This window comes from Leucopleurus acutus (genome assembly GCF_964270905.1).
Source record: "Leucopleurus acutus genome assembly, chromosome: 17".
Classification (NCBI taxonomy): Eukaryota; Metazoa; Chordata; class Mammalia; order Artiodactyla; family Delphinidae; genus Leucopleurus; species Leucopleurus acutus.
This window is the reverse complement of record NC_139159.1, coordinates 79909814-79937292: the sequence shown is the minus strand read 5'-3', so window position 1 is coordinate 79937292 and position 27479 is coordinate 79909814. Positions and strand designations below refer to the sequence as shown.

Here is a 27479-nt window from a genome sequence, read left to right as displayed (position 1 = left end):
AGTTCGTCCCTCACACGCCTGTGCTTTACAGGAGCCCTGCCACTGGCCGAGTGGTCCATATGTGGTCCTGTGCTGAGCCCAGAAGCGTCCGCATCCTCAGCCCTTCAGTCCCCTGAGAGTTGGTTTATCCCTTGGTGAAGGCTGGGATTCTGCAGAAGCATCTCCTGAGAAGAGGATTCAAGGGCAAGGAGTTGATTTGGGAAGTTGTCTCAGAAATCACCCCTTAGGGAGTGGCATCCTCCACTGACAAGCCCTTGGAGACTGGGGTACGGCTGCAGAGCTGTTCTTCGAAAAGGGTGGCAGAGCCGGGGTGTTTGCATACCGACTCCCGTTGGGCATTGGTGGAAGGCTGCTCCCGGGGAGCTGCCCTGCACTCGGGGCGAGCCTCCCCTTACGGCTACAGACGCCCCCGGGGCAGGCACCTTCAGCGAGGAGCTGCCAGGTGGGTGCGTGCCCAGGGGATTTGGAGAGAGGTCCTGAAGGTGCCTGCTTCGTCAGTGTTTTCCAGGTAAACAGTCTGAGGCTCAGAAGGTGAGGTGACTTGGCCAGTGTCACGCAGCTGGGCCAGGGCCAGGGCCAGGGCCAGGGCGCAGATCACTGCCACATCCTCCAAAGCCAGTTCTCTTCCTCCGCTTCAGCTCTCCTGTGGCTTTGGCAGGATGGGCAGGGTTGTTCGCTTCCATTACGTGCTCACGTGAAGGCTGGATTCTTCTCGTCCTTCCTTCCGTGGCGCTGAGCTCCAGGGCCTTCGGCGTCCAGGAGCAGCGCTGAGCCCTGGAAGGAGCCCGGGACCTTCTCTGCCGACGTCTCTGCACATCGTGGGCGGGGGGTGGACGGGGAGGCAGTTGTTTGGAGTCTTGGCTTCTCCCTTCAAGACATTAACCAGAAAACTCCCTTTGATCCTCAGGTTGCCTCTGGTCTTCCTTTTGCAGCGTCTGAGGGCAGATCCAAGCGTTGCTGAAGCTCGCTGAGCCTCGGAGCCCGAGGTCTGCAAGGGCGGGATTCCCGCCGGCAGCCCGCACCCCAAGCCTCCGTGCTGCGCAGTAGTTTCCTTACGAATCGGGTGCTGGGCAGATTACCATGTGGTAGTATTGGTGATAACACTTGGGACCTTGCCTTGGACCTTCTGAGCTCAAAAATCCTTCCCAGACGTCTTTCTCAGCCTTCGCTGGCTGAAATTGCGCCTCTGTTCTCTACATCTTCAGTCTTCCCTCTCTGGAGTCACTTGTTCTGACGCCTGTTTGCCCAGGCGCTGAGGGTCACATACAAAGAAAACTAGTTCAACAGCCCTTAATAGACCAACAGTGTGATGGGGGAAAAGGAAGCATGGAGCTGATTGTGTGCAAAAACATACGTCACGTGTCCTAACTGGAAGGCGTCACGTGTCCTAACTGGAAGGCGTCACGTGTCCTAACTGGAAGGCGTCACGTGTCCTAACTGGAAGGCGTCACGTGTCCTAACTGGAAGGTGTCACGTGTCCTAACTGGAAGGTTCTTTTTTTTTCTTCTGCTCCCCCTCTTCTAGGGAGTAAGATAATAAGAACAGAAATGAAAGCCACTAAAAGCTAGAGCAGGCTTTACCTACTGGCAGGGTCCGGCGTGAGCAGGGCACCCATGCCCATTCTCTCATTTATCTCGTGGACAACTTCTCATCCAATCCTCCCAGCCACCCTTCCAGGCAGATCTTGTTCTCCCTTTCATTTTACAAATAAAGGAAACCACTTAAGAGATGTGACACTCGCCTGCAGCCACAGTTAGGATGTGGTAGGACTGGGATTGGATGCCAACATTCCAGCTCCAAGCAGATGCCCAAGCAGGGCAGTGGTAGAACAGAAGTTCACATTTACATTGTCCTTTCCTGTGCCAGGGTCTTCTCACGTACGCTACCGCTTCCGAACTATTGACCTGCAAGTCTAGCCGTTGTTTCTGTTCGTATGTCGTATCTGCTGGTTTAGTCCAATTCCTTTGGTTCTAAGAACCACAGAGCCACTCCTGTTGTCCCGGAGTTAGGCTGGCCTGTGGCCTCTCGAAACAACCACGTACAGCCAGCTAGCCCCATCTGCCCGGCTGCTACGTGGGGACACCAGGCATTTCTTGAGAGGTACCTCAAAGCCGACACTCAGGACAGGCTCTGCAGGGCTTCATTCCCGGCCACGCGCTCTCGTCTTGCACCGTGCGCAGAGCAAGGTCCTGTGCGCAGAGCAGGGTCCCGTGGGCAGAAGAGGAGGGGTTGGGGAGGGTCCCTACCGACAGCGCACCACCCCAGACCCCAGGGCTCCCTGTATAACCAGGAGCTGAATATCCCAATCTTGGCTTTTTAGATTAAAGTCTCAGGGGATTCTTCTCTTGATGGAAAAAAAAAAAAAAAAGTTTTAAATAAATTTCTACTCTCACTTCTGGTTGAAAACTCTCCTTTCTAATCTCAGCAAGGCTTTCTGTTGTTCCTAATAATAATTCCTAAGGCATACTGAGCACTTATACAACGGGCCAGGCTCCGGTGGGAGGCCCTTTACGTGCACTACCCTCCTCAGTCTTTGTAGTGGTTCTGTGAGCCTGAACTATGATTGTTTCCAGCTTACAGATGAGGAAACTGAGGCTTAGAGAGGTTCAGACAGTGCGCCTGGCTCACTGGGCTGATGAAAGGCAAGCCCAGCACTTAGCCTGGTACCCATGAGCCCTTCAGATAAAAGATGATGGAGAATGAAATGAGTGTGTTTTCAAATAGATATCTATAGGAGGGAGGGAGAGGGGATCAGATTTCAAATTTATATAAATATAAATGGCAATATTTTAATTGATGAGACAAGATTTATTGTTTGGTCTCAGAACTTCCCACCGTCTGGACTTTGCTCACAGAACAGTTTAGCACTACTCTGTCCCTGTGTTTCCTATACACCCGTACTTTGCCCAATACACCTGTACCTGGGCGTCGAGGCTGGAGCAGATTCAGGTTTGATCTTTCTGGCAAGACTGCCATCAGGAGGCGTGTGATGTCCAGTGGTGTCTTTGCTGTGACATTCACACCCTTTGATAGCCAAGGTGTAGATCAGTTAGCACATCAGGGCTTGCAAATTGGTGCTATTCTAGTTCCGTCAGTTCTTTTTTATGTGTTAGCTAGGATACTTCTGTGTGGAGAGATGTTCCCTCATTTACAATTCGGATACCCAGTGGAACAGCTCACGTGGAAGGCAGAATATAAATGCTTTCCCTTTAATCATTTTCAAATAACGACTTGCTTCCCTAGCGTCTTGCAAAGATGATCAACGAGGTGTTTTTGTTTTTTATCAATAGTTTTGAACCCGTGGATTTAAACACATTTGACTTGTTTTAATATATTGCAGTTATTCTTCCTTTCACTGTTCAAATGGTCTTATTTGATGCAAATAGGAGACTAGTCAAGTTGACCTTCCAGTCTTCGGTAGTTTCCTTGCTCTTTGGAATGACAGGATGTTCCAGATTTGTCCGTACTCCTTACCCAGATCTGGGGTCAGTCATTTCTACAAGGAGCTGGAGTTCCTTTTAGTGGAAAAATGGTGTCAAAGGCCAAAATATGTATTATGGGTAAAGTGACTCTTGAACAAACCCATCAGAGGGCGTAATCTCGGAAAAGAGGGTCATTATTGTTGAACACGTGTCTAGGCTTCAGATTTAGGAATGACTTTGGGAAGTCATGATACAATCCCTCCTCCACAGCACACTTTTCTATTTCTTAAAAGTATACTAGCAAGATAGCGTGGGAATGCCTGTTATGTGTGGGCCAGGCACCGGTCTGCTTCTCTACTTAGAGGATCTTCTGTTTCTGATCACACAAGGCAAGGTGATCACCTTGCTTTGTATTTGTGTTGAGGAGTCTGAAGCTCAGGGAAACTAAGTAACACGCTCAAGGTCAAATGACTAATAACTGATAGAGCTCCGATTTGAAATGAAGACCTTTTTGACGACAAAATCCATGCTTCACATGTAGATTTCATATTAAATGATGGGAGAGAGGAATTCGGAGCTTAGTCTAATGAACAAGTCAGATGCTTGAGGTGGATCATGGAGTTTAATTTGGAAACAAAAGGTGCCTGTGAAATCTGACAGCATTCCCCAGGCCAGTAATAAACTGTCCCTAAGCCCTTTCCTTGAAGAATAAGTGTGCAGTCTCAGTAAGGAACTACTTTGAAAGGAACGAAATTCGGATGTGTATATGTTGGTCCATGTGTACCATTGACCTACAGCTTGACAGAGCAGTGAGAGCTAATGAACGGAGAATGGCCTGTGAGTCAGGTAGACCCCAGGTGGGATTCTGAGTCCACTGTCTTACCTGCCCGACTTGCCCTCTTGGCCTAGGCCTCTGGAGATGTCCCCTCCTTCCTTTAGTGCTCAATTCTGCACTTAAAATGCTTACTTTATTTTATCAGGCAGTTCTAGGAACTATTTGGTGGGCAGGCTTTTAGGTTACCTGGTCTGTCATACTGCCAGAAACCTGTGCCTCTGAGTGAAGTCTCTTCTCCCTCTTGGGATATCTCGGAAGTTCTCATGGGCACTGCTGCAGGTATGCACAGGTGCACGGAACCGAGAACAGGCGGTAGGACTCAGCCCACCTGGCGAGTGACTCCCGATGTGGCTTGGGCTGGTTCTTTGTCTCTTCTGGGCCTTAGTTTGATCGTCAATGGAAAGGATGATAACACGTGATTTTCCAGTTCTCCTCATACCATAAAATGTTAATTTTAGCAGAGTGCCGTGTGCTGTGGTCTGCTGCTTCCTGACCACACCCGGGGCCGTGCTGAGCACTGGCGAGAGCGTGCCAAGCGCCCCCAAGACAGCACGCGGTCCTTTCAGTAGAGGGAACAGACGGGCCCCGAAGCGATGACAGCACTAGGCCACATGTCTGTGATGGGATGCACCCAGGGGCTGGGGACCACTTCTAACGAGCCTCCTGGGAGAAGCCAGGGAAGATTTCCGAGGGTGCTGATATCTAAACTGAGAACCAGCGTGTGGCAAGAACGCGTCCAGGCAGAAAGGCAGGGCAGAGCCTTCTCAGGGCTGAGGGGCAGCTCTGCTCACTGCAGGAACTGAAAGTAGACACTAATGCCTCGAGCAAGGGACGCATCTTCAGTGCAACATCGGAAGCCAGATTCTAGGCTGGTCACACTCGCAGGATGGGAGACCCGTGTGTGTGTGGCGGGGGGGGGGGATTCTGGCTCTGGATGTACCCGCCCCCCCAAGGCCTGTGCTGCCCAAGCAGGAAGGGGGCACAGCACGAGGATGCTGGGATGCTGGTTCCACTCCACACCAGAGCTAGAGATGGGCTCAAGTGTCAGACATCCAGTGGGTGCCAGGATGGGGTGGCACTAGTTCAGTGGCAAATGGAGAAGGTTCCAGGAAGATTCCCACGTGCAACGATAGTGGGTGGTATGAGAGGGTGTGACACTATGTCTTAAAGATGGGGGAAGTCAGCTCCTCCTTTCAGGACAGTTAAAGACCTAGCTTAGAAATAAACACCACAGCATGTTTAAATAAACATTTCACTTCTGGTTAGCTTATTTGTTTGTTTGTTTCTTAGGGCCCCTCTGGACCACCAGGAGAAAAAGGACCTCAGGTACAGTATGATTTAAATAGAGGGCTGGGTTTTGATGGGAGAAATTATGCGATCAAAGCAATTTCAAATTGCAGAGGCCAGAAAATACAATAGTTTCAAAAAATCTTTAATGTTAAACAGTGCGAACTCTCCAAGGTGTAAGCACTGACCTATGGAATGGTGGAGTAAGAGGGAGTGGGGCGTTGCCCAGTGCAGTGAGCACGGTGATGGTGATCGTTGGCCAGACTGACGCTGCCTTTGCTTTCTGCTATCTCTGCTTCCCAGAAGGACAGCCATGGTTAAACAAATTTAATCCCATTGCCAGAGGAACTAATTTTGAATCCTGGCTTCACACCCCCGGCCACATAGCCCTGAGCAAGTGAGGGCTCTCTCTTAATCTGTAAGGTGGGTGGAAGACACAGGAAAATTCCTACAGGAAGTGAGATCCATCACGAGAGATGATTTGTGCTGATTCCTGATAGTGTCTAGAAATTTTCATCAGAGTGAGAATGACTTTCCAATAACAAATAGTAATGGTCACCTGAGTGCTGGGCTCTGAGCTGAGCCTCTTATAGGGCAATCTACCCAGCTGGCCAGCACCCGGGGCTGGTTACCCATACGGCACCCGGGGTGAGCTCAGGCCTGTCTCACTGCAGGAGCTGCCCTGTCCACTCAAGAAAGGGGCCTGCAAAGGGGGCCTGGGCAGTCAGGCTCACGGGGAAGACTTTCCGGGCATCCTTTCTGTGTGTATTTAATGCATCCACCTCCACGAGCGCAGTGAAATGCTAAGCTCTGAGAAGGCGGCTCTCGGGCACCCACGTTCCACCAGAGAGTCCTCAGAGCGCCAGGCCTTCTATACAAGGAGAACCGACCCGAGGAAAGGGGGGCCTTATTTTCCTTAAACTGTGGGTGGGATGTCTTTTCTTTTTCTTCAGGGATCTCGAGGCCCACCTGGATTCCCCGGCCCCCAGGGACCAGCTGGCCAAGACGTAAGTAAAGGCAAAGGGTGCCGGCTCTGTCTCCCGAACCCTTCTCCAGCCTCTCCCTGCCTCCCTTGACCAGGATGCCCCCATGGGAGCTGGTCATCTTCACTAGTCTCCCCTCCCCCATGAACATTTTGTATGTTTTGCTCCTCTATTCCCTGTGCCCTGTAAGCTTGCATTGTCTAGTTTCACTTCTCTGGCTTTTGTGTGATGCTTTCAGAAACTTGTAAGCTCCGGTTATCCCACGCAGTGCCTCCTGTTGTTCTGTCAATTTTCTTTTGTACCTAGCTGGTCAGTTCTGCTCAGATCAGGTAGCATCTTCTCCATGGACCTGTTCCTAACTCATCCGTGTAATGGCTTTCTCCCTTCAAGGGAATTCTACAGGCTTACCTAATGCTCTTTGAGGCTGTATCTCTTCCCACTTTGTGACAGTGATAACCGTCTCTTATCTCTGTGATCTGACTCTCATTCAGGTAGATCTGAGCTCCAAGAAGGTGGGAACCATGTGTCTTAGCATCTCTAGGTCCCTGATGCCTAACAGGGTGACAGGCACGTAGATGTTACTCGATACAGACTTACTGACCAAATGGATAAAAGACAACCATGGGTTCTTGGAGCAGAGGTCTGGCACCGTTAGCCAGTAGTGCTAGACTTGTTGCTTAGACTCGCATCTTTCCGTGTCTATAGTTTTGGTTCACTATAAGCAGGAGCAATAAGTCACCCTCCCCTTCCCTTCCTTGGGTTCTGTTTCAGAGAAGAAAGTTACCCTCTCATTCCTGTCTCCAAATACTTGAATCTATTGTATCTGCTCCACTCTCAGTATTACACCCTTAGAGTCAGTTCCGCAGAAGAGCCTTCTTTTTCAAAGCTGGTCCTTCCTCCTGTGTTTGGAAAAGGATGGCAGACATTTAAGATAGGGGTGTGTGTGTGTGTGTGTGTGTGTGTGTGTGTGTGTGTGTACACAGGTACACACTTTGCATGCACGAGTGGTTTTCGGTTCCATGTTTTGGAAAGGAGTTATAGGAGGGGTAGTTTACTGTTTTGAACATTCAGCACAGTTGAGTATTTCCTGAGAAGCTTCGGGTATTCAGCTGAGATTGGAAACCTTGAATTTTTATTGGTGCCAGTCTTCACGGTTGGGTGATTTTTTTTTCTACTGAGTTACACCCGGCAGATTATAGAGGTTGGGGGGGAGGGTGTGCAGGGTGGGTCAGGATTATGTGCTTAGCAGAACTAATGTCCTTTCTCTCTTCTCTTAGGGTGTACCTGGAAACCCAGGAGAAAGAGGGCCTCCTGGCAAACCGGTATGTATGTCATCTACCTGTTCTGGACGAGTCTTGATCATCAGTCAGGGGTTCGGGCAGAATAAAATGCAGCTCGTATAGCGCAAGAGACTTTAAGAAGGGGCTTTTGACAAAGCTGTGGGCAGAGGGAGCTACGCAGAGATGCTGTGCCACCCAGAGATAAAGCACAGAGGGAAGCCAGCACCACCTTGTGCTTCTCTCCAGAGCCAAGAGAAAGCGAGGCTGGTGGGGAAGATGGGGGCTGTCATTGTGGGTTCAAAGCCACTGCCAGGAAGCCTGGCCAGAGGCAAGGAGGGAGCAGTGCCTCGGCCCCCCACTCCAGTTTCCTAATGTGCCTCTTATTGGTCCAGCTCACCCGAGAGCCAGCAGGCAGGTGAGTCCCCCGACTCATGCCCAGGGTGCAGCCTCCCGGGCCTGGAGCAGGACAGAGAAGGATGAATGGTGATTTGGGGGAGAGCAAATGGACAAGAGCCGCACTCACGGCAAGTTCCTCACTGGCCCGTGTCCTGCCCTTTTGTTCAGTAATGTCAGTACCTCCTGGCTTCCCCCCTTTTAGAGTAGAAGAAACTTTCTTTCCTCTCTCGCGGCGAGCAGGTTGAGCGGAAGTGGACAGCCCTGAGCGTCTGGTCCTGGGCTCTATATCCTCATTTTAGCCCAAGGCTCCTGCAGGCTTCCTTCGTGTGCAGTATAGTCACCTTCTGGGGAACCGCCTCCCAATTAAGTTACCAATGCCAGAGAAGCCCCAAAGGCTTAGCCAGTTAACCAGGCCCCGAGTGGGCCCTCCAGGGAAGGAACAGTGAGGATGAGCAGGTCTGGGTGAGTGGGGCGACAGCTGTGAAGACACAGGAGAAATGAGTCCATCAGAAGATACCACCCAAGATGGGGGAACCAGTGGCAGCTGCAACTGGGGAATCTCAGGCCTCAGGGCTGGTGTCAGACTCCAGTAAGCTCCTCTGGGCAGGAGCTTCCCCTCAGGATGGGTCGGAGAGGCCATCTTTCTCCTCTGTGAGCCTGACCTGCTACAAGTTTCAGGCAAGGACCCAAGGCCTGGAGGCCCCTGAGGGCGTGGACATCTGTTCCTGACTTACCCGGGCTGCTGGGCACAGCAGAGATCTGGAGGGGCACCTGGTCTGCCTAGAAGGATCCTGCCAGTGGGATGAGTGAAAAGTCTTGCTGGAGGATAGAGGGAGTCAGACCTATAGCAGCCACCCCAGTACCCAAGTGCAAGTCCCAGGTGAAGTGGGGGAAAGAGTAAGGTTCAGGCCAGAGGCTGAAGGGGGTTCAGATGACCCCTCCCAAATCCAGACCTTGACACCTCTGCAGAGAAAATTACATCAGCAGAGTCCAGCTGACAAGGTGGACTAACTGGGATGTCCACGGCTGGTCACCGGCAGAGCAGAGAGAGAGACAGAGAGAGGATGGGTCTCTCTTTGACTACCTTTAAATTCACTGAACACGCTCCCCCCAGGTGGTCCCAAGTACCACTGGGTAGCCGTCGGTCTCTGTGATCTCACTAATCAGATGAGTCATGTTTTCAGGGGTCCCCGATACTCCCCTCTGGTTCAGTGATTCACCAGAAGGACTCCCAGAACTCAGGAAAGCTGTTAGGCTCACGATGGTTGATGGTTTATTACAGATTAAGAGCAGCACAGGGAGGAGACGCACAGTGCAGAGGCCCTGAGAGACAAGGCTCAGGGTTCCAGGTGTCCCCTCCCAGCACTCAGTTTTCCCAGCAGTTGTGTGTAATCAGAGGGCACGTGGATGACCACGCGTGCTCTGAAATGCAGCAGGTGTTGCCACTGAGGGACGCTCAGGCAGACCTTGGTATCCGGGTCTCTAGGTTTGGTGCCTCCCTGGCTGGGCTGGGTTATTCCACCATCTCCAGCCCTCCCACGTGGTCCAAGGACCCCGCCATAGATCACGGTGTTAGCATAAGTTATCTGCGTGGCCCAAGACCCTAGGTAAACAAAGGCACTCTTATCGGGTAGGGCATTCCAAGGACTTAGACGTTATCTCCCAGAAGCCAGCCAGGGCCGGACCTTTGGAATGTGCAGGTTTTGGACAACCCAGGTCTGCTGAGCTAAGCCTTTACTACAGTCACCGTCCCTCAGAGGGTGGAGAGTGGGACCTACAGTGTTTCTCCAGGGCTGCACTGTCCTGGGAATCCCTCTGTCTAGGCTTGGGTTCTCTGGAAGCAGAGCCTCTGGTGAGGATTCTTGTGCCAACTGATTGAGGTGAAACCTGCCAGGATTGAAGAAAGCAGGGCGTGGTGGGGAAAAGGCAGTCAAAGTTGTGGGCTCAGCTGGAATCTAGGCTCATTCTGAGCCTACGGGGAGCGAGCAGCCCCGTGGAGCTAGCCCATCTCCAGTCGAGAGGCCGGCCGCTCTCACCTCCATGTCAGCTCATTATTGACTGTGTAACGTCTCTGTGTGACCTTCCAGCCAGCGTCCCGGCAGCTGGTGGTTGGGCACACCAGGAGGGAAGGAGGGTCTAAGCAGGGCACAGACTATGTCTCCTATACCCCAGCACTTCCCGCTCCTGTTCTCTTATCCCATCAACAACCAATTCCTCCAGAGCAAACGTGGCAATCTCTGATGCGTCCTGTGTCCACCTTCAGGAGGCCACCACCCCACAATGGCCTTGCTCCTGTGTATTCAGACCTATCTTGTGAGACCCACAGAAATGGACCACAACAGGACATTAACTGAATTATCCCCAAGGCCACGCTCTGCCTACACAGAAAACTCACTCCTTGTTCTCCTTTTCTAACTGATGCCCAGCCGTGCTGTCTAATAGAGCTCATTCTAACTCTACAAGGGGCTCAAATGACAGCAGAAAAATATTCCAAAGAATACAAGGCCAGCAGTGTGAAAATGTCCCAATTTGAACAATAGGAATCTTAGGTTATTAACTTCCCAGGGGAAAATAATAAGGCGTCAAAATAAAACCCCTCTCCCCCTTTTAAAGCTTTAATTAATGTGGCACAAGCTGGCCTTCCTCCTGAGGGTCGGTCTCAGGTAACTAAGGACGTTCTCGGCTTTGTTCAGCAGATGCAACCCACGTGAGCTCTCCCTGCGGGCTAGTGGTGCCTTCAGAACCTCCAAATCTGAGTCAGTCCTACCCCAGTCTCTCTCGGGTGTCCTCTTGAAATAGACCAGAGTGTTGATAGAATACTTGAGCGTTTCAACTCAGAAAACACAGGCATACGCCTAGCCACTGCCGAGATTATCCGATGCAAACGCATACGATGCTGCTGTCACGTGGCTTTCTGTAGCCACAGGATGTGGCAGAAACCGCATGGGGCCAGGGAGAGGGGGGCAGCCAGGGAAATTGTCTCGTTAGGAGGCTAGACTGGAGTCATAATGCATAAACCCAACGTCAAACTTAATCAGAAGGAATCAGCCGCCACAAGTCTGATTGTGGCCACAGAGAAAACTCTGGAAAATCTGGAGGAAACCCTGCCACCTTCCCTCTGCAGAGCGGATTCTCTGGCACTCCGTTTCCACGGCAAAATTTAGAAGTTTGCAAAGTAGCACACCAGTCTCCCAGTTCTTTCCTAAGAACCCCTTCCTCACTTTAGTGTCTGCCTTTAGTTTCCATTTCCTTCCCAGCTTCATGTCCCTTGAACCCCAGTGTGAACCCAGCCTCTGCTCCGCTTGGGCTCCGGGCTGACCCCAGTCATCACATGCCATGTTCCAGCTCACCGTGGGTTTGAATGTGAAGTCAGTGACCCACGGACTCCTACACACCTTCAGAGGCTATGTAATTACTCCTGATTTCTGAACTCTTCCTGAAGTTAGAGACTTCCAGCTCATAATGATGAATGAGGCTGAAAAGGCTATTTCACCTACGAAAGCTGAAGAAGTTGCTTTAAAATCATGCTAGATTGTGAATGACTGATAGCAACGGCTGCTACCCATCTGGGGAATACAGGGCCGTCTGCCCCTTTGTCTTCCACAGTACCCATAGGTCCTATTGGTTTTGATGGAAGTGGGGAGGAGAGGCCACCAGGAGAAGAGAAAGGGCCACAAGAAGGAGACTGGAGACCAGAAAGGCTGATGTCAGACTCAGGACTGGCAGCCCTGTGGCTCCCAAGCATGGGGCGTAGGCAGGGCGCCTGTCATCCTGTGCCCGGCCCAGCTCCGTCATGTGTTACAGCTTCCATTCTGAAGGCTGCGTGCTGTCTAAAGAAGCGTGGAGTATGCAGTGTGCATACGTGTGTGTATGTCTGTATTTACTGGTTTTTGTTTTGACAGGGCCCCTCTCCACTACTGTCTCCAGGGGACATAAATCTCTTGGTTAAGGTAAAAGCATAAAATAAACGTGCATACATTTCGAAAATGGTGATGGGGGGATTAGAGATCTCAATAATATGTGCTTTTTTGTCCGAACAACTATGTTATAATATTAGCAATGATAGCAGCATTTGTTGAGAACTCACTGTGTGCCAGCTGTGTGCTAAAATCCGCTGCCCAGTGTGCCAGCCGCTGGCCACATGTGTCCATTTAAATGTAAGTTAATTAAATGCAATTAGCAGTTCCGGTCCTTGGTCACACTAGCCGCATTCCGAGTACTTACTCGCCACCTGTGGCTAGTGGCGATCTTATTGGACAGTAAGATCCCTCATCACAGGAAATCCTCCCAGGCAGTGCTATGCGAAATGCTTCCCACGTGGCTCTTGTTTTATATCCACGATCACTCTCTGATGTTGGTACTACTTATGCTCGTGTTTTGCTTGTTAGAAACCTGAGTCACTGTGAGGGTCAGTGACTTTATGGGACTAGAGCCCACTCCTCACTGATTCCAGAGGCTGACCTTTGACCCCACACAGGAGTGCATCCTGGAGTTCTGAGAGGACGCATGGGCAGAGTCAGAAAGGCCGGGTGGGGTTTCTTCTGGGGCGAGGTCCAGAGTGCAGGTGCAGGGCGGTGGAGCCGGCTGCCGGGCCCTTAGCCAGGCTGAGTCCAGATTAGAGCGCGCGCTGCGCTCGTGGTCCGAACCGCGTGCGCCTTCTCCACGAGCGACAGAAGACGCGAGTTCAGCACAGCTCTGCTGAGATAGGGCTCTGCTGAGATAGGGCCCAGGAGCCTGGCCAGGGACCTCGGCGCTTAAAGAGAAGCACTGGGGAAGGCTGTGAGCGAGACAGAGGCAGGATAAGATTTGTGTTTCAGGAAGAGCAGTCCTGCGGCTGTGCGTGTGGAGGACCCTTTGCTGCCTCTGTTCCAAGCTTTTGTCTTAGCTTCGGGTGAAGCTTGGCCTTGGATTTTGTGTGACCACCCTCTCCCTCGCTTCCTGTATTCTAAAAACCACTTGGGAGGTGTCGGAAAATACCTGGTTCTTGCATGAGAGTGAGGGAGGAGAACAAAAGGGAAAGAAATCCTTCTCAGAAGCTTGGGCCTTTTCATCTCTTTATACGTTGAGATGCCTTGATGGAGAATTACACATTTCATTGGAAAATGAGTAGTAATAGAGCAATCTTCCCTGATTTTCATTAACAGGAGGGAATTTTGTTTTGTTTTTTGCAAGGACATGGCAAGAATTCATTATCTATTGATTCCAGCCTTGTTCATTACAGGCGTTTCTGTTCTCGATCATTTTTTCCTAACTGTGTCCCGCTGGAAGGCCCTGGGTTTGCATTGGCCCCTGTATTCCCCACCCCACAGCCTCACCAAGGATTTCAACCTCAAGGTGTCCCGGTCCTGATGGCAATGATAATAGGGGTGAATGCTGCATGGGTTAATGCTTTACGGCTACAGCATTAAGATAGGTATTTCGTCAAATCGGTACTTCTTACCTGCTAAAGGATGCAGCTGTGTTCCTCAGAGCACCCAGGAACCGCAGAGAGAATGTGAGCACCTACATTCAGGGAAGCACCTGAGACTCCCTGGCCCTACAGAGCTGTTCTTTGCCTGGAAACCCTGTGGACAAGAGCCTGGGCTCTGTGGGTTTGCCCAGGTCTGTGAAGTCAGCTATCCCAGCTCCCTGTTTTATAATCACCTGCTGCCGTCTTGATGATCTGGTCCAGGTGGGCTGGTGGCAGGACCCTCTTTTGCTACAAAGGTATCTTTTATTACAGAAAATTTGCCTCATTCTGATAGTTGGAAAACTGCCTGGTTAGAAAGTTTGTCTCCTAAGAGTTCCTGTTTAATGAACTTCCATAGTTGGATCTGTGCCCGGGGAGGTCATCCTCAGGGCCTCTCCATTAGATGATTCCCTGGGATAAATATTACTTCATCCTATCCTCAGCAACAACCCAGTGGGTGGGTACTATTACGTGCTGCATCTTACAGAGCAGGAGATTGGGCACAGAGGGATCAGTCACTTGTTCAAGGCAACAGAGCTGGATGGTGGCAGAGCGAAGACTCAAACCCAGTGTGACCACCTCCACGTCCTGTGCTCTAGCCCCTCTGCTCTCCGACTTCATCTTTGCATGCATCCGAGCTTCCTGACAGCTACCTGACAAAGGGCAGGTAGTGAGTTTCTTGCCTGTCACCCAGAGGTTTGAAATGTAGGCTCCACAACCCTTTGGCAGGAATCTGCAGTGAGGATTCAGGAATCCAGCAAGAACTTGCATGAGATGATCTGGAGGTGAATCCTGTGCCGGGCAGAGACTGCAGCACTCCTCCGGTTGTACACATTTGATTGAGCGCTTTCTTGATATGCTGTCCCACACCAAATACAGTGACACAGCCAGCCGGGTCTGCTGAAAGTGTCTCAGGAAAAACGAAGGGGATGGAGGCGAGAGGGAGTCTGTATTTACAGACTGGAACCCTGCAATGTGCTAGTTGCTTCACACGTGTTATTTCAGTTTCACATCCCTCTCCTAAGGTAGGAGAACAATCCTTATTCACAGATACGGAAATAGACTCAGAGGGACTAAGTGACTCGCCTGAGATGACTCAGTTAAGTGGAAAAGTTGGGAGTCGGTATTGATGATCAGGGGCGTCTGATCTGCCAGGGGGACAAAGCAACAGATTCAGGGAGGAAAAGAACAACTGAAACCACAGTGACACATGTAGCAGCTGAAATTCCTGTGCTGTCACTGTGTGCCAGGCATGGCATCAGGCGTTTTTCATCCATTATCTCCTGTATTTCTCCCCAGACTCTGAGGTTCTCATCTCACAGATAAGGGACTGAGGCTCGGAGGGGTGAAGCCGTGATCCCAAGTGGGCAGAGGCTTTGGTGTGGTCTGGGCAAAGCCCGTCTAGCCGGAAGCAGAACCCTGGCCAGTGACAGGGAGGGAGAAATTTCCCCCTGTAATCCCTCTCGAGTTCTTGTGGCCAGACTAATAATAAAATTGACACACGACATTAACAGAAGAAAAATAAATACGTTTTAATTTGTGCACGTGGAGGTCTCATAGAAATGGGACCTGAGATGTGGCCAAAACAGGCAGCTTTTATACTTTTTGGATAAAGAAGCAATACATTTGTGAGGAATTGACAGGGCAAAGAAACTTAGGCTTTGGGTCCTTCATTAGTGAAGAATCTAAACGGAGCTTGGACTTAGGGTAGTAAATTTAAAAAGGTTTGTTTATACAGGCTTCTCCGCCTTGAAATCCCTGTTTCTGGGGATAGAGTAGTTGTTCTACCTCCAGATGCAGGGAGGGTCCTTTTCACATTAGAGGTTGATTTCTTGCTTTCAGGGAGACAGACAGAAGGGCCAGCATCCCTCTTGCACTGGCCATTTCTTACGTATCTTTAGTTCAAAATTATATGCTATTGAGACACTTTGGGACAGCCCACCCTGGGCCCCAACACTAGTGTCAAGGCATTTCCGGTAGCCCAGGTCAGCAGGGACCAGGGGCCCCAGGTGCACAGGAGCCAAAGTGAGCATTGGTAGGACAGCAGGTGGGGGGCTGGTCTCGCCCTGTGCTCACTGGATTCCAGGACCTGATCCAGCCCCCTCACTGGCAAGTCTGGGGGCTGCTGGGGGCTGCTCTGGTCATCAGGGAACAATCCTACACAGAATGTGTGACTAAGACACGCCCAGGCTGAGTTGCCCATGCCACAAATGGAAAAGAAATTGGAAAGTAGTGACATTTTGTATTGCTCAGATACAATTTCTTTATGCTGCGAAGAACAGTTCTGAATCACTCTTGCACCCACCACATCCAAAAAATCTCATCCTGTGAGCATTGTTGCCATGTTTGACGGCTGTATCTCATTTTAACAAGCTATAGCGAAGGTCTAGGAATCGATGAGATAGAAGAGTTCCTCCCAAGCCTGCCACTCTTCCAAACAAAAAACAGCAACTGGAAACAGTATCCTTCCGCTTCTCTCATCTGCCGTTTCTTCATGTAGCCCGACATTTGGTATTCCTCATCCTCCAAAAACATTCAACCAGCATCTGAAATCACCACTAAAGGAAGATGGCACTGGGTGCCAGAAGGTCAGTGGCCAGTTGGTTGGTGGTTGGTCGGGTCGGCTGGTTCCCTCATTTATGGAACTCACGCTCTGTGGAAGGTTATTTGCTACGAAGTGGACGTGCAAAGATAAAGCAACTCTATCTCTGTTCTCGGAGAGCTAATACTTTTTTGCTTGGTGGGGAGGGCTTGGAGCTATGAACAGATCTCCTCAATAGTGAGACAGGTGCTTCCATAGCAGGAATTCCTGGGTCTGTGGGAGCAGGAACACATCCCCAGTGTGAAGCCATCAGGAAGGCTTCCTGGAGTAGGACACTTCCAAAGAAGCTTCGAATATTGAGTAGGAGTAAGTACCTAAAAGGAAGGTGGACAGTTCAGAGTTGCTTTTTTGGTGACGAAAGCCCTTCCATCCTGAATTAGAGACCGATTTGTTTTTTGGTTTTTTTTTTTTTTTTCTTGCGGTACGCGGGCCTCTCACTGTTGTGGCCTCTCCCGTTGCGGAGCACAGGCTCCGGACGCGCAGGCTCAGCGGCCATGGCTCACGGGCCCAGCCGCTCCACGGCATGCGGGACCCTCCCGGACCAGGGCACGAACCCACGTCCCCTGCATCAGCAGGCGGACTCTCAACCACTGCGCCACCAGGGAAGCCCTAGAGACCGATTTGAATGCCAAGTCACCTGAATCATCACCTCGTTGAATATGAACAAGTCTTCACCGATCTCTCCAGTGCAGCATCCCAGAAGCCCTAGTTAATGCGTTTGTTTGTGTCAGCTGGTACATGGAACCATGAGCCCTTCAAGACGTGTGCTCGTTGTGGTCTCGAAGCAGAAAAGCACAGTGCCTAACAGTGAGGGAGCTGCTGGGTAGATACATGAGTTCATAACAACCAAAAGCACTGGGAATGATCCGCCGCTATTCTGAGAGACCTCTTTGTTTTATCTCATTTAACTCTTACAGCAGGGAGAGAACAGGGGAGGAAGAGAGTGAGGATTAGAGAGAAGGGCGTGGAAGGAGCAATCCAAGACCCTGGGGTGTGAAATGGATGAGGGTGTGGTCAAGCCTGTGAACTGTATTTGGTGTTTACTGTGCTCCAAAATGTAAGATCTGGGGAGGACACAGACAAGCTAGAGAACCTGTTCTCTGGGCTGAGAACTTTACATTCACTCCAGGGACAGCACTTAACCTGCCTCAAAGGAGTGGAGCAAAGTTCCATTCTGGGGAACAGTTATTAAATGCCTACTTTGAACAAAGAATAATGCCAGGCATGGTGAGATTTGGTGTGTGTCACAGCAAGAGAGTCCCAAGGGTCGGTGCCTGTTGCTTTCTTTTTTTTTGCTGCTTTGTTCAGAAACATTTTGGGCAAACCCACCAGACAGAGAATGCAGTTCCCAGCTGTGTCTTGTCTCTGGTCTTAGGGACAGAGCATGCTATCTTTAACAGTACTAAGTGTTTGCATTAAATCTATACTGTGAATGTTTTTAGACGCTCACACACATTGGTACATCTTCGCTTTCGACATCTTCATCTTGGGCTACGTTTCAGCAGTCTGGTCAGAAGTAGGGAGAAATGCAGTAATAATCCAGATATATCAGATGTATCAGTGCTGAAATCTAATTTAAGACCAAGAGAGAAAAATGCAAAGTTTGACACAAGCTGTGTGGGTAGTGACTCAATCCACCTGTTTCCTTTTCATCATTTGCTGGCTTCTTCCTGTGTGGAAAGGTAGGAGCCATGGGCCACCTTTTGTTTTATAAGTAACTGTGCTGTTTTTGCTCTTTTTCTCAGGATGTGTGCAATGACTGTCCGCCAGGTCCCCCAGGCCTCCCTGGTCTGCCAGGTTTTAAAGGGGACAAAGGTCTCCCGGGAAAGCCAGGGAGAGAAGGCACAGAAGGGAAAAAGGTAAGGAGAAAAGGGGAAACTTAGTTTTTGTCACTGTAATGGAATACATCACCTGGGAGACCTCAGCACCAGGTCTCGGGGACACAAGGGGGGATTCTACGCAAGGGCACAGAAGCGGGAGGTAGGGCCATGGGGGCCCTTGAGGACTGGCTCTCATACCAGCTGCCACATTGGTGTGGGTGACGGCCATGAATGCACAGCCGCCCACCTACACCCTTGCTCAGACACGCGGTAGGGTGGGGCAGGGGACAGGGAAGCCGGTGGGAAGTCAGTGAGTGCATGTGTAAGAGGACGGCTTGCGGATGACTCTGGGCATGGGCTCCAGACACTCATTCTTGCTGTTTTGTTTTGTTTTTTCCCCGTTATTCCTGCTGCAGGGAGATGCTGGGCCCAGAGGCCTCCCAGGGCCCCCAGGAATAGATGGACCACAGGTCAGTGAGCTTTCATAAAAATCATGTGAGTTTATTCTCATCTCACTGGTGAACCAACGTTTGAGGAAGAGTGACGTCCAGTGGAAAGGAACAATGATTTTACAATCAGAAAATCCACATTCAGGTTCTCTCCTTAGCACTGACTGTCTCAGTGACCATAGGAGGGGCCCTTGAACTTGGTGAGTCTTAGATTGCTCATAGACAAATACTTGAGTGGCTGAAAGTATAGATGAGCTACCAGATAGGAATGTGTAGTGCTGGTTAAGACATGAGCTTTGGGGTCAGACATCTCTGAACTCGAGTCCCACCCCGGAGTTGAGTCTTTGGAGCTGTGTGACCTTAGGCAAAATTCTTGACCTCTCTGGGCCTCAATTTCTCCACCCACTAACGATGTGAATAAAAACAACTTCAGAGAGAGGGAAGAGTTGCACAATATCATACATAAAAAGAACTTGGCACTCAATAAAAATATTAGGAAGGAGCTATACAAACACAAGTGAGTATCATTAACTCTCACATGAATGACAAGACACCCATCTAAAACGGGCAGGATAGCTTGTAGTTTCACAAAACCAGGGAGACTGGCCTGGGAGGAAGGAGCTGGGATCGCAGCGGTAGAACAGGCTGCGAAGCTCTGGCTGCCAGAACAGGTGTCTGGGCTGTGGCTGGTTGGGCTCTGGGTGGTGACAGTACTTACCTCTAAGGGGAAGACAGTGTGTGAGTGTGGCGTACGGGCAGGGAGCGGGTGAGCTCTGACCTTCCCAGCCTTATTCCACTTCCCCTGACATCGATGCTGCCCTGGGGGCTCTCTCTGACCCCCTTGTCACCTCTGTGCTGCTGGAAACTCTGTGCACTGCTCTGCCCCAACATTCAGGGACACGTGTCACTGTGTCTCTTCTTGTGGCCTGGCTGGGACATGGTGTGGCTCATCTGATGGGAGATGCAGCAGGAAATTGTCAGTAGGAGAGAGACCACAGGAGCAAGCCCTTTGGGGTTGGAATCCAGTCTCAGCAGTCTCCTTGGGCTAGCTTCTTACCTCTCTGCCCTTCCCTTTCCTCCTGGTACCCTAGGGAGTGTGAGAGCAGAGACCTTACAGGCTCTGGCCCTGGCGGCCACTCATGAGATGCCCCCACCAGTGCCTGTCACACTGTAGCCCTCTGTCAATCTTAGCCCTCATGCTCTGTCAGCCCCTGGGCCAGGATTGGGGTGAGGACCTGGGTGGAAAACGTAAGGGGAAGCCAAAATCCTCCATAACCAAGATAAATGAGACTCTAATGCGGTATTATGAAATGTTTAAAATGAGTGCGGTAGATACATAAGGAACAAAATATCAAAATTTTAAATAAAGACAAGACCCAGGGCTTCCCTGGTGGCACAGTGGTTAAGAATCCGCCTGCCAGTGCAGGGACACGGGTTCAAGCCTTGGGTCGGGAAGATCCCACATGCTGCAGAGCAACTAAGCCCATGCGCCACAACTACTGAAGCCCATGTGCCACAACTACTGAAGCCTGGGTGTCTAGACCCCGTGCTCCACAACAAGAGAAGCCACCGCAATGAGAAGCCCACACACCGCAACAAAGAGTAGCCCCTGCTCGCCACAACTAGAGAAAGCCTGCGCGCAGCAATGAAGACCCAACACAGCCCAAAATAAATAAATTAATTAAATAAATTTGTATAAAAAAAAGAGATGAGACGCAACCTACACATGAACCCCTCACCTTCCTTGCCTCCCCCTAATCCTTGCCCCTTGGGAGCCCTGCATTTATTTTCATGTTCATATTTTGTTCATCTTGGATTATTTTGCATTAATTTTGACTTCTAAAAATATGGCCGTCAAATATTCTTTATCTTGGATCCTGAGGTTTCCCGGGGCCCCTTACATTTCGCCCCCCAGGTGAGTGCTCACTCTCTTCACCCTAGGCACAGCCCTGGAAAATGGGGTTGGAGGTATTATTATTACTATTAAAAGGCAAGGGGCTTCCCTGGTGGCGCAGTGGTTGAGAGTCCGCCTGCCGATGCAGGGGACACGGGTTCGAGCCCCGGTCCGGGAAGATCCCACATGCTGCGGAGCGGCTGGGCCCGTGAGCCATGACCACTGAGCCTGCGCGTCCGGAGCCTGTGCTCCGCAACGGGAGAGGCCGCAACAGTGAGAGGCCCGCGTACCGCAAAAAAAAAAAAAAAAAAAAAAAAGGCAAGGAAGCAAACAGAAATATGGCGGTGTGACAACACAGCCAGGGGCCTGTGGGGTATCAGGATGGAGAACAGCCAGATCTCCCAGGCCCTGGCTGGCAGGTTAGACATCTAGTTGTTATCCAGAGACATTGAAGTTTTACAGGGTTTGGCAAACCTAAGACTACTGCTTCAGGAACTATAGATGTCAGGTCTCGGTGTAGATGGAACAAGAGATTCTGCCCGGGGACAGTGTTAGGTTAAGAGACACCAGCACAGCCTAGCATCCTCTGTGCTATTTGCTGAGGATTACCCTTCTTTTCTGGGGTCATAAACAGTGGCTAACCTTGTCGCCTGGAGGATTCTGCAGTGGGTAATTTCAGCTGGTCCTCACTATGCAGCCCTTTTGTCATCTTGCCAGCTGCTGGGTGCTACCTCTACCACGGAATGACCTTTATTCAGAGAAACAAAAGCCAATCAATTAAACAGATAAGGAGTTCCCTCCACTGAGTGGGAATTGTTTTCTCTATCAGCCCAACTGCTCCTGAAGTGTTGGCGTCTTAGGACAAGTGCTCTGCCTTTGTTCTTTTATAATTCCGTTCAAGGGAGGGTTTGTTCCTTTACAGAGACAGAGAAAGCCAAAGAAAGCTTCCACCCAGAAAAAGGACAGAAATTAGTGCTGCATCTGAAAGACGGGTTTCCCCCCCCCCCCCCCCCCCCGCTTGGAAGTCCATGGTGACTGTCAGAAGTTCTCAGGGTCCACGCTACAGAATGAGCTCCCAGGGACTGCAGGACACAGTGTGCCTGGTGCGTTAAGGGCCAAGGGCCAGTTTACCCGTGTTAACAATGTTGTCTCCTGCGATGGTGAGCCTCGTCCTAGGAAGTAGAGATGTTGTTCCACTTTACAGAGCAGGAAACTACGGCTGAGCAAGATTAAATGCCAGTATTACAAAACTAGTAGGTGGTATAGCCAAGGTGAATCCCTGCTCGTCCAACTCCAGGAGCCGCACTGGTTAGTATGCTGTTATACCCCCAGTAATGCTACCACCACCGGCAGCACCAAGGACAGCTCCCCACGGGGGAGCCTAGCTTCTACCTACACTGTCTCCAGTACAGACCCTGTTATAGCTTCCCCCCCCCCCCACCGCCACCTATTGCTGGGAAGATGAGTTGCAGAGGATTTAAATATCATCTGAGGACTCACAGGCTTGCCCTGGTTCTTGGCTTGAAATTCAAGCCTGTCTCTGTGCTTTTCATCCCACGCCGCTCTCCAGAAAGCAGAACAGAGGATTGTTTCATTTCCTTTCTGTTGAGCCTCAGTTATCAAACAGGATCTCTGCCAGACCTGAGGACACCAGGACGAATTTGTAAATTGAAAATGCTGCCCACAGTGGAGCATTTACGGGCATCGTTAGTGTCCTTTCTATAACCAAAGGCCCTGGGTGTTCACTGGTCACGCGCGTCGTCAAGAAGGTTTGATTTGCTTCGTTGCGTGCGATGGTGATCCAGCGTCTGGGAAATCAGCCTCCCCAGTATTTTCTCACTGCTGTGCAGCTGCTCTCTTTGGCTGCTGGGTCTGGGGAGGTTAATGACGCCGTCAAATCCAGAGCTTCACTGTAGAGCTTTCGAACTGCTTAAGACACTGACTCTAAGAGGTAGGGTCTGGAGATACAGTGGCTGTTGTTATGATTACAGGCCATGTAGAGGAAGAAGGAGCAAGATGGTAGTCAGAGCGTGATTTTCTGGAGACGCGGTTTTCTGCAGAGTCAGATGCAATAGCGCCTTCCAGTTTGGAAGTGCCGCTTATTCTATCCTTCATGAAAAACATGGTTTTCTTCTCGTCCACGTGTCCACCAATCGTGTAATGGGAGCTGCAGGGACTGGAGATGCTAAATGAGCAGTAGCCGCCCATCCCCATCCCCCCACTGCCTTGGAGGTTCTGGACGATTCTGGGAGCAGAGATGATACTCCTCTGCTGTTACTAGAACTGCCAGAAAAGGCCCTGGAATCCCATTCTTCCCAGAAGGCAACCCAGAGCCCTTTAGTCCCTGCTGTCTTCAGGAGAGGCCTCTTTTCACCCACAGCTGCCTCAATCCTGAAAGATTCTCACCACGCATGCCCTTAAACAGCTCCCTTCCAAGTCAGGAGGAAGAGGTAGGTCAGAAATGGGCCATGCTTTCTAAGGCCTGATGTGTTGGAGAAGAAAGATCTATAAGGTCATGACTCTTAGAAAAATCAAACTGGGGCCGAGGCCACCGAGAGCGGTGAGAGGTCGGTGGTTCTCCAACCCGGTTCTGCCTCTTAGTAGCTGAGTGAATTGCGCTTACTAATTATAAGACTTGGGCAACTTTGACTTTTCTGAACCTGGGGTCCCTCATCTGTAAAAGAAGAACTACGTGGCTCATCTCACAGAGAGGATGTGACAATTAAAACAAGGAAATATTTACAAAGCACCAGGCATGGTGCCCAGCATGTAGGAAATGTGAGATGCGTGTCACTGTGGGAGGTCCTCATAATTGTTCCTCCATTTGAGTTAATAACAACTATAACAGATTTCCAGGAGAAGAGTTAAATGATTTTAAGGAAAATAATGCCATGGGGCAGAGGTCACCTGTGAAGGCCACCTGGAGTGGGAGGTGGGATTTTAGTTGCCTCGGAAAGTTAGGCAGTGCTTTGCCAGGCATTCTTGGGGAAGAGTTTTCTAGGCAGAGAAAACAGCAGGCAAAATTTCAGGCACAGGGCTTATTCTGAGAATAGCAGAGACTTCCTAATTTGAGAAAGTTTAGGCCCTGCTCTCAACAGTTTGTAAACTCCTGGAGAGAATTACCTGTTTGATGGACTCACAAAAGCCAGCATCGTTAGAGCAGCCTCTGCTAGGAAAATAACCTCTAAATAATTGTTACCTTACGCACTTAGCAAATGACGGTGTTGAGGAAATATAATTCAAAACTAAACAGAATCTTCTCCCAAACCAGAAAACCTGTCCACAAGGAAAAGAAGGGAAACAATTTTATTTTTGTACAAGCATTAAGCCAGAGTATCATAAGGCATCTCAGGCAATTTTGCTACGAGATTGTAAAGACAAAGAAATCTCACCCTTTTCTACGGCTAAGCAGCTATGACCCATGATGTGTGTGTCCTCAGGACGAACAATAACTAGTTCTCATGTAAGAGGACCGTGTAGCACCGTCTGTCATGTTCGTCCTAATTCACCTGGTAATCGGAGTGCGCATCTGCTTTAGTGAATTAATTTTGTACAAAAGAAAATCAAACTTCTCTTTGCAGCTTGGAACAAGGGACCGCGAAGTTAGACTCCTACTTTCCTTTAGAACCTGGGAGATGGGGCTTCATTTTCCTTGTTGATTACATTTCAAAGAGATCTTCCCAGGTCCTTGAGAAAGACTCTCCTGGGTCCTAGAGCTGGCAAAGGCTTATTCAGCTTTGAAAGGACTTACATACATTTCAAAGAGACAGAGAAAGAGCTCACAGTGTCAAGCTTTCTGAAGGAAATGCTCTAATAAAAGGGGTGGTGGTGGGAGTTTCTTCCCTTCTTTTCAACAGGAAAAATGAAGCCCTTCCTTCAGACCCTCAATAAACATGTACTGAAGGGAGCTGAGGTAGCAAAGTAGTAAACTCGTAATGTCCCTGGAATGTAAACTCCAGGTGGGCAGGTGGCTTTTTGGTTTTGTTGTTTCTAATCTGTTTTTTTGATTGCTGTATTCTTGGTGCGTAGAAAGATTCCCAGAACATGGTCAGCGAGGTCAGTTGGGCTTCTAGACTATGAATCTAGTGCTCTTGACATTAGAAAACCAGTGGGACGAGGCATCATGACCTAGGAAAATGACCAGGAAAGTAACTTGGTCAGGAGGAGGCAGTTTGGATACAGACAGATCTGGATTAGATGCCAAATCTTGTTTCTTATTACCTGTGTGACCTCAGGCGAATCACTTCACCTCTCTGGTCTTCAGATTTCTTATCTCTACGCTCTGGTAATAACCCCTACCTCACTGAGTAGTTTTCCTGGCTAAATTAGACAATGTAGACATATGAAATACTGTTTTGCATCAGCTCAGGATATACACAAAGAAATGCGTGAAGTGGGATCTCATGTGGACGCCCTGGAAGAGCACCCGGCAGAGTCGGGGCTCTGGAAATGTCAGTCCTCTTTTCTGGAAGAAAGTGAGTCAGGCTTGGGGGTGGCTGTGTTTGCTTTGATCCCCAGCTGCGGCGGAGAAGGAGACAAGGACAACTGGAGATCCTTGAGCTGCTGCCATTCACTTGCTGTGAGATGAGGGTCGAAACCATTCTAAGCCCAGACTGAGGACTGGAAATTGAAGGGAAGCCATTTACTTTTAAGGCAGTCGTCCTAAATGTCGGAGAAGCAGTGTGCTCTTCTGTCACTTCTTTTCACTGAGATTATAAAGTGGCCTGCAGACAGTGCTGGCTTTATAGATTTTAAAACAGTAGACATAATTACATGCAGAGGTGTTGGAACAAATGCTCTTCCCCTCTGAACCTATTTTTTTTTTCCTCTACACAAAAGCATTTGGCACTTTAAGGCATTAGATCACCTAACCCTCCCAATATACCCAAGGGAGGCAGCCAGGGTGTTATTAGGTAGCTATTGTCATCAATGAACTGCCGATGTGGTACAACAGTCTGGATAGGAAGACGACTGGGCGTGATGTTTCAGTGAGAGAGTTGTAGGGTTCTGGACCTGGACCCTCGTAGATTGACCTGCCCCCTCGCATCCTTCATTAACTGAATGAATAAACAGAGCAAAGAAGGGACATGATCTTCTGAAAGATGCAAAGATAAGGGAGGACAGGCCTGGAAACACAGCCAGGATTGACTAATTGCCAACGACTTCTTTTACTGCATAATACATTCTTTTAAAGGAACTGAATTGTTTTTGTTTAATAACATTTTACTGGAATATACTTGTTAACATACTAAACACAGGGCCAAAGAGGTGACAGTTAAGAGAGACTGGAACCTTTGAATGTTACTTTCAGGATTAGTTTGTAAAACTGTATTTTTGGTAGGTCGCATGCTATGTCTTGATGACCATGATAATGAAGGTGATGGTGCTGTGAAGGAGAGGGGGAGGAGAATGACAGAGGTACCAGCAGTGAACGTTGTAGTGGCGGCAGTGATGATGATGATGATTGGTATGAGGGGAGGATAGTGGCTGTGGTGGTGATGATGCCATAATGACAGCAACAGTGATGGTGACAGTGACAATGATGGTGATGACGAACATAGTGCTAATTATGATGAGGATGGTGATAGCTGATGTTTATTGAGAGCTAACACTGAGCCCGTCACTAGTCTACTTTGTAGATTTCAGTTCATTTAATCCTCACAACAACCCCATGAGTCTACTGTTATCATTCTCATTTTAGGAGTAGGAAACAGAGAGTTGAAACAACTTGCCCAATGACACACAATTAGTAAATGACAAAGCCAGGATTTTGTACAAATACAAAATAGTAAAAAATAATAATTATATTTATTACACTTACTATATCCTGAGCTCTATGCTCAGTGTTTTCTGTGTATTAATTTGATTTTATTCTCCCCACACTTCATGAGGGGGGCATTCATTACTCTATTTTGTAGATTAAAAAAGCTACAGGGCTTCCCTGGTGGCGCAGTGGTTGGGAGTCCACCTGCTGGTGCGGGGGACACAGGTTCGTGCCCCGGTCCGGGAGGATCCCACATGCCGCGGAGCGGCTGGGCCTGTGAGCCGTAGCCGCTGAGCCTGCGCATCTGGAGCCTGTGCTCCACGGCGGGGGAGGCCACAGCAGTGAGGGGCCCGCGTACCGCAAAAAAAGAAAAAAAAAAAAAAAGCTACCACTCAGAGTTTAAATGACCTGCTCAAGGTCCCACAGCTAGTTTGGACCTACAGCACAAACTTGATAAGAAATTGATGAAGAATGAGAGAATGAATGCATTGCAAAATTTTTCTTTTGCAACGTAGCGCTAGCAAAATTTTCAGTAATTTTCTTTTCTTTTTTTTTTTTCTCCTAAGGGAAATAAAGGAGAACGTGGTGCAGATGGTGAGATTGGACAGAAAGGTGATCAGGTAAAAACTTACTTTACAGTGAAACGTTCGCCCTGAAGAAACATCACTTATTTTTCCTAGGTAACTTTCATTCCACCGTTTCTGCAGTCATTTCTCGTCTCTTCTTTGCCTTTGGTAGGATTTTTTTTAAATCATGTTTTCATGGTTCCCACCTTGGTTCATTGTCACACTCCCCTTCCCCAGTTATCCCAGGAGCCTACCTTCTCTTTTCTTTAAAAACACGTATTTTAAAATTTTGTACTCGGTTACTTTTAGTGTTTCTTGTTCACTGAACTGGTAGTCATTCATTACAAAATGCAAAACGCCCCCTTCTTTCTTCCTGCCCACCCACCGCTTCTATTGTGTGACTCTCACTGTGTGAGCTAAAATGCTTCATAGACACCCCTTCTCTGCCCAGGGCCCATCCAGCCCTGCTTGACCACTGCTCCAAATGCATTGTAAGATTGTTCCCATGCGCATCTGAACACTGTCTCCCACTCGTCTCCAATCCAGGGCTACCAGCTCGTCCTTCACTCTCAAGTCCTCAGCCTCTAACAGCCTTTAAGCCATTTAAACTGGCTGTTCTGCTTGTGCCTTGCTGCGGTCCCTCTTTTCCCTCTTTTCCTGTTTTCTCTCCCTCCTGCCCTTCCCCTTTCCTTCGAAGTCTATCCGTCTCTCGGTCGGTACTCATCGTGAACC

The 27479-nt window shown here is 49.6% G+C and overlaps 1 protein-coding gene across 1 annotated transcript in view; it reads left to right on the top strand.

The window, feature by feature from the left end:
* The window catches only part of COL22A1 (collagen type XXII alpha 1 chain), a gene marked incomplete at its 5' end in the record, with an annotated part of 247097 nt that overhangs the window by 178779 nt on the left and 40839 nt on the right, over positions 1–27479 (top strand). The window contains 7 exons of the mRNA XM_082858984.1: positions 5548–5583; positions 6498–6551; positions 7805–7849; positions 12106–12153; positions 18000–18113; positions 18491–18544; positions 26748–26801. Of these exons, the coding sequence (XP_082715110.1) occupies positions 5548–5583; positions 6498–6551; positions 7805–7849; positions 12106–12153; positions 18000–18113; positions 18491–18544; positions 26748–26801 (405 nt within the window). The remainder of the gene's footprint in view (positions 1–5547; positions 5584–6497; positions 6552–7804; positions 7850–12105; positions 12154–17999; positions 18114–18490; positions 18545–26747; positions 26802–27479) is intronic.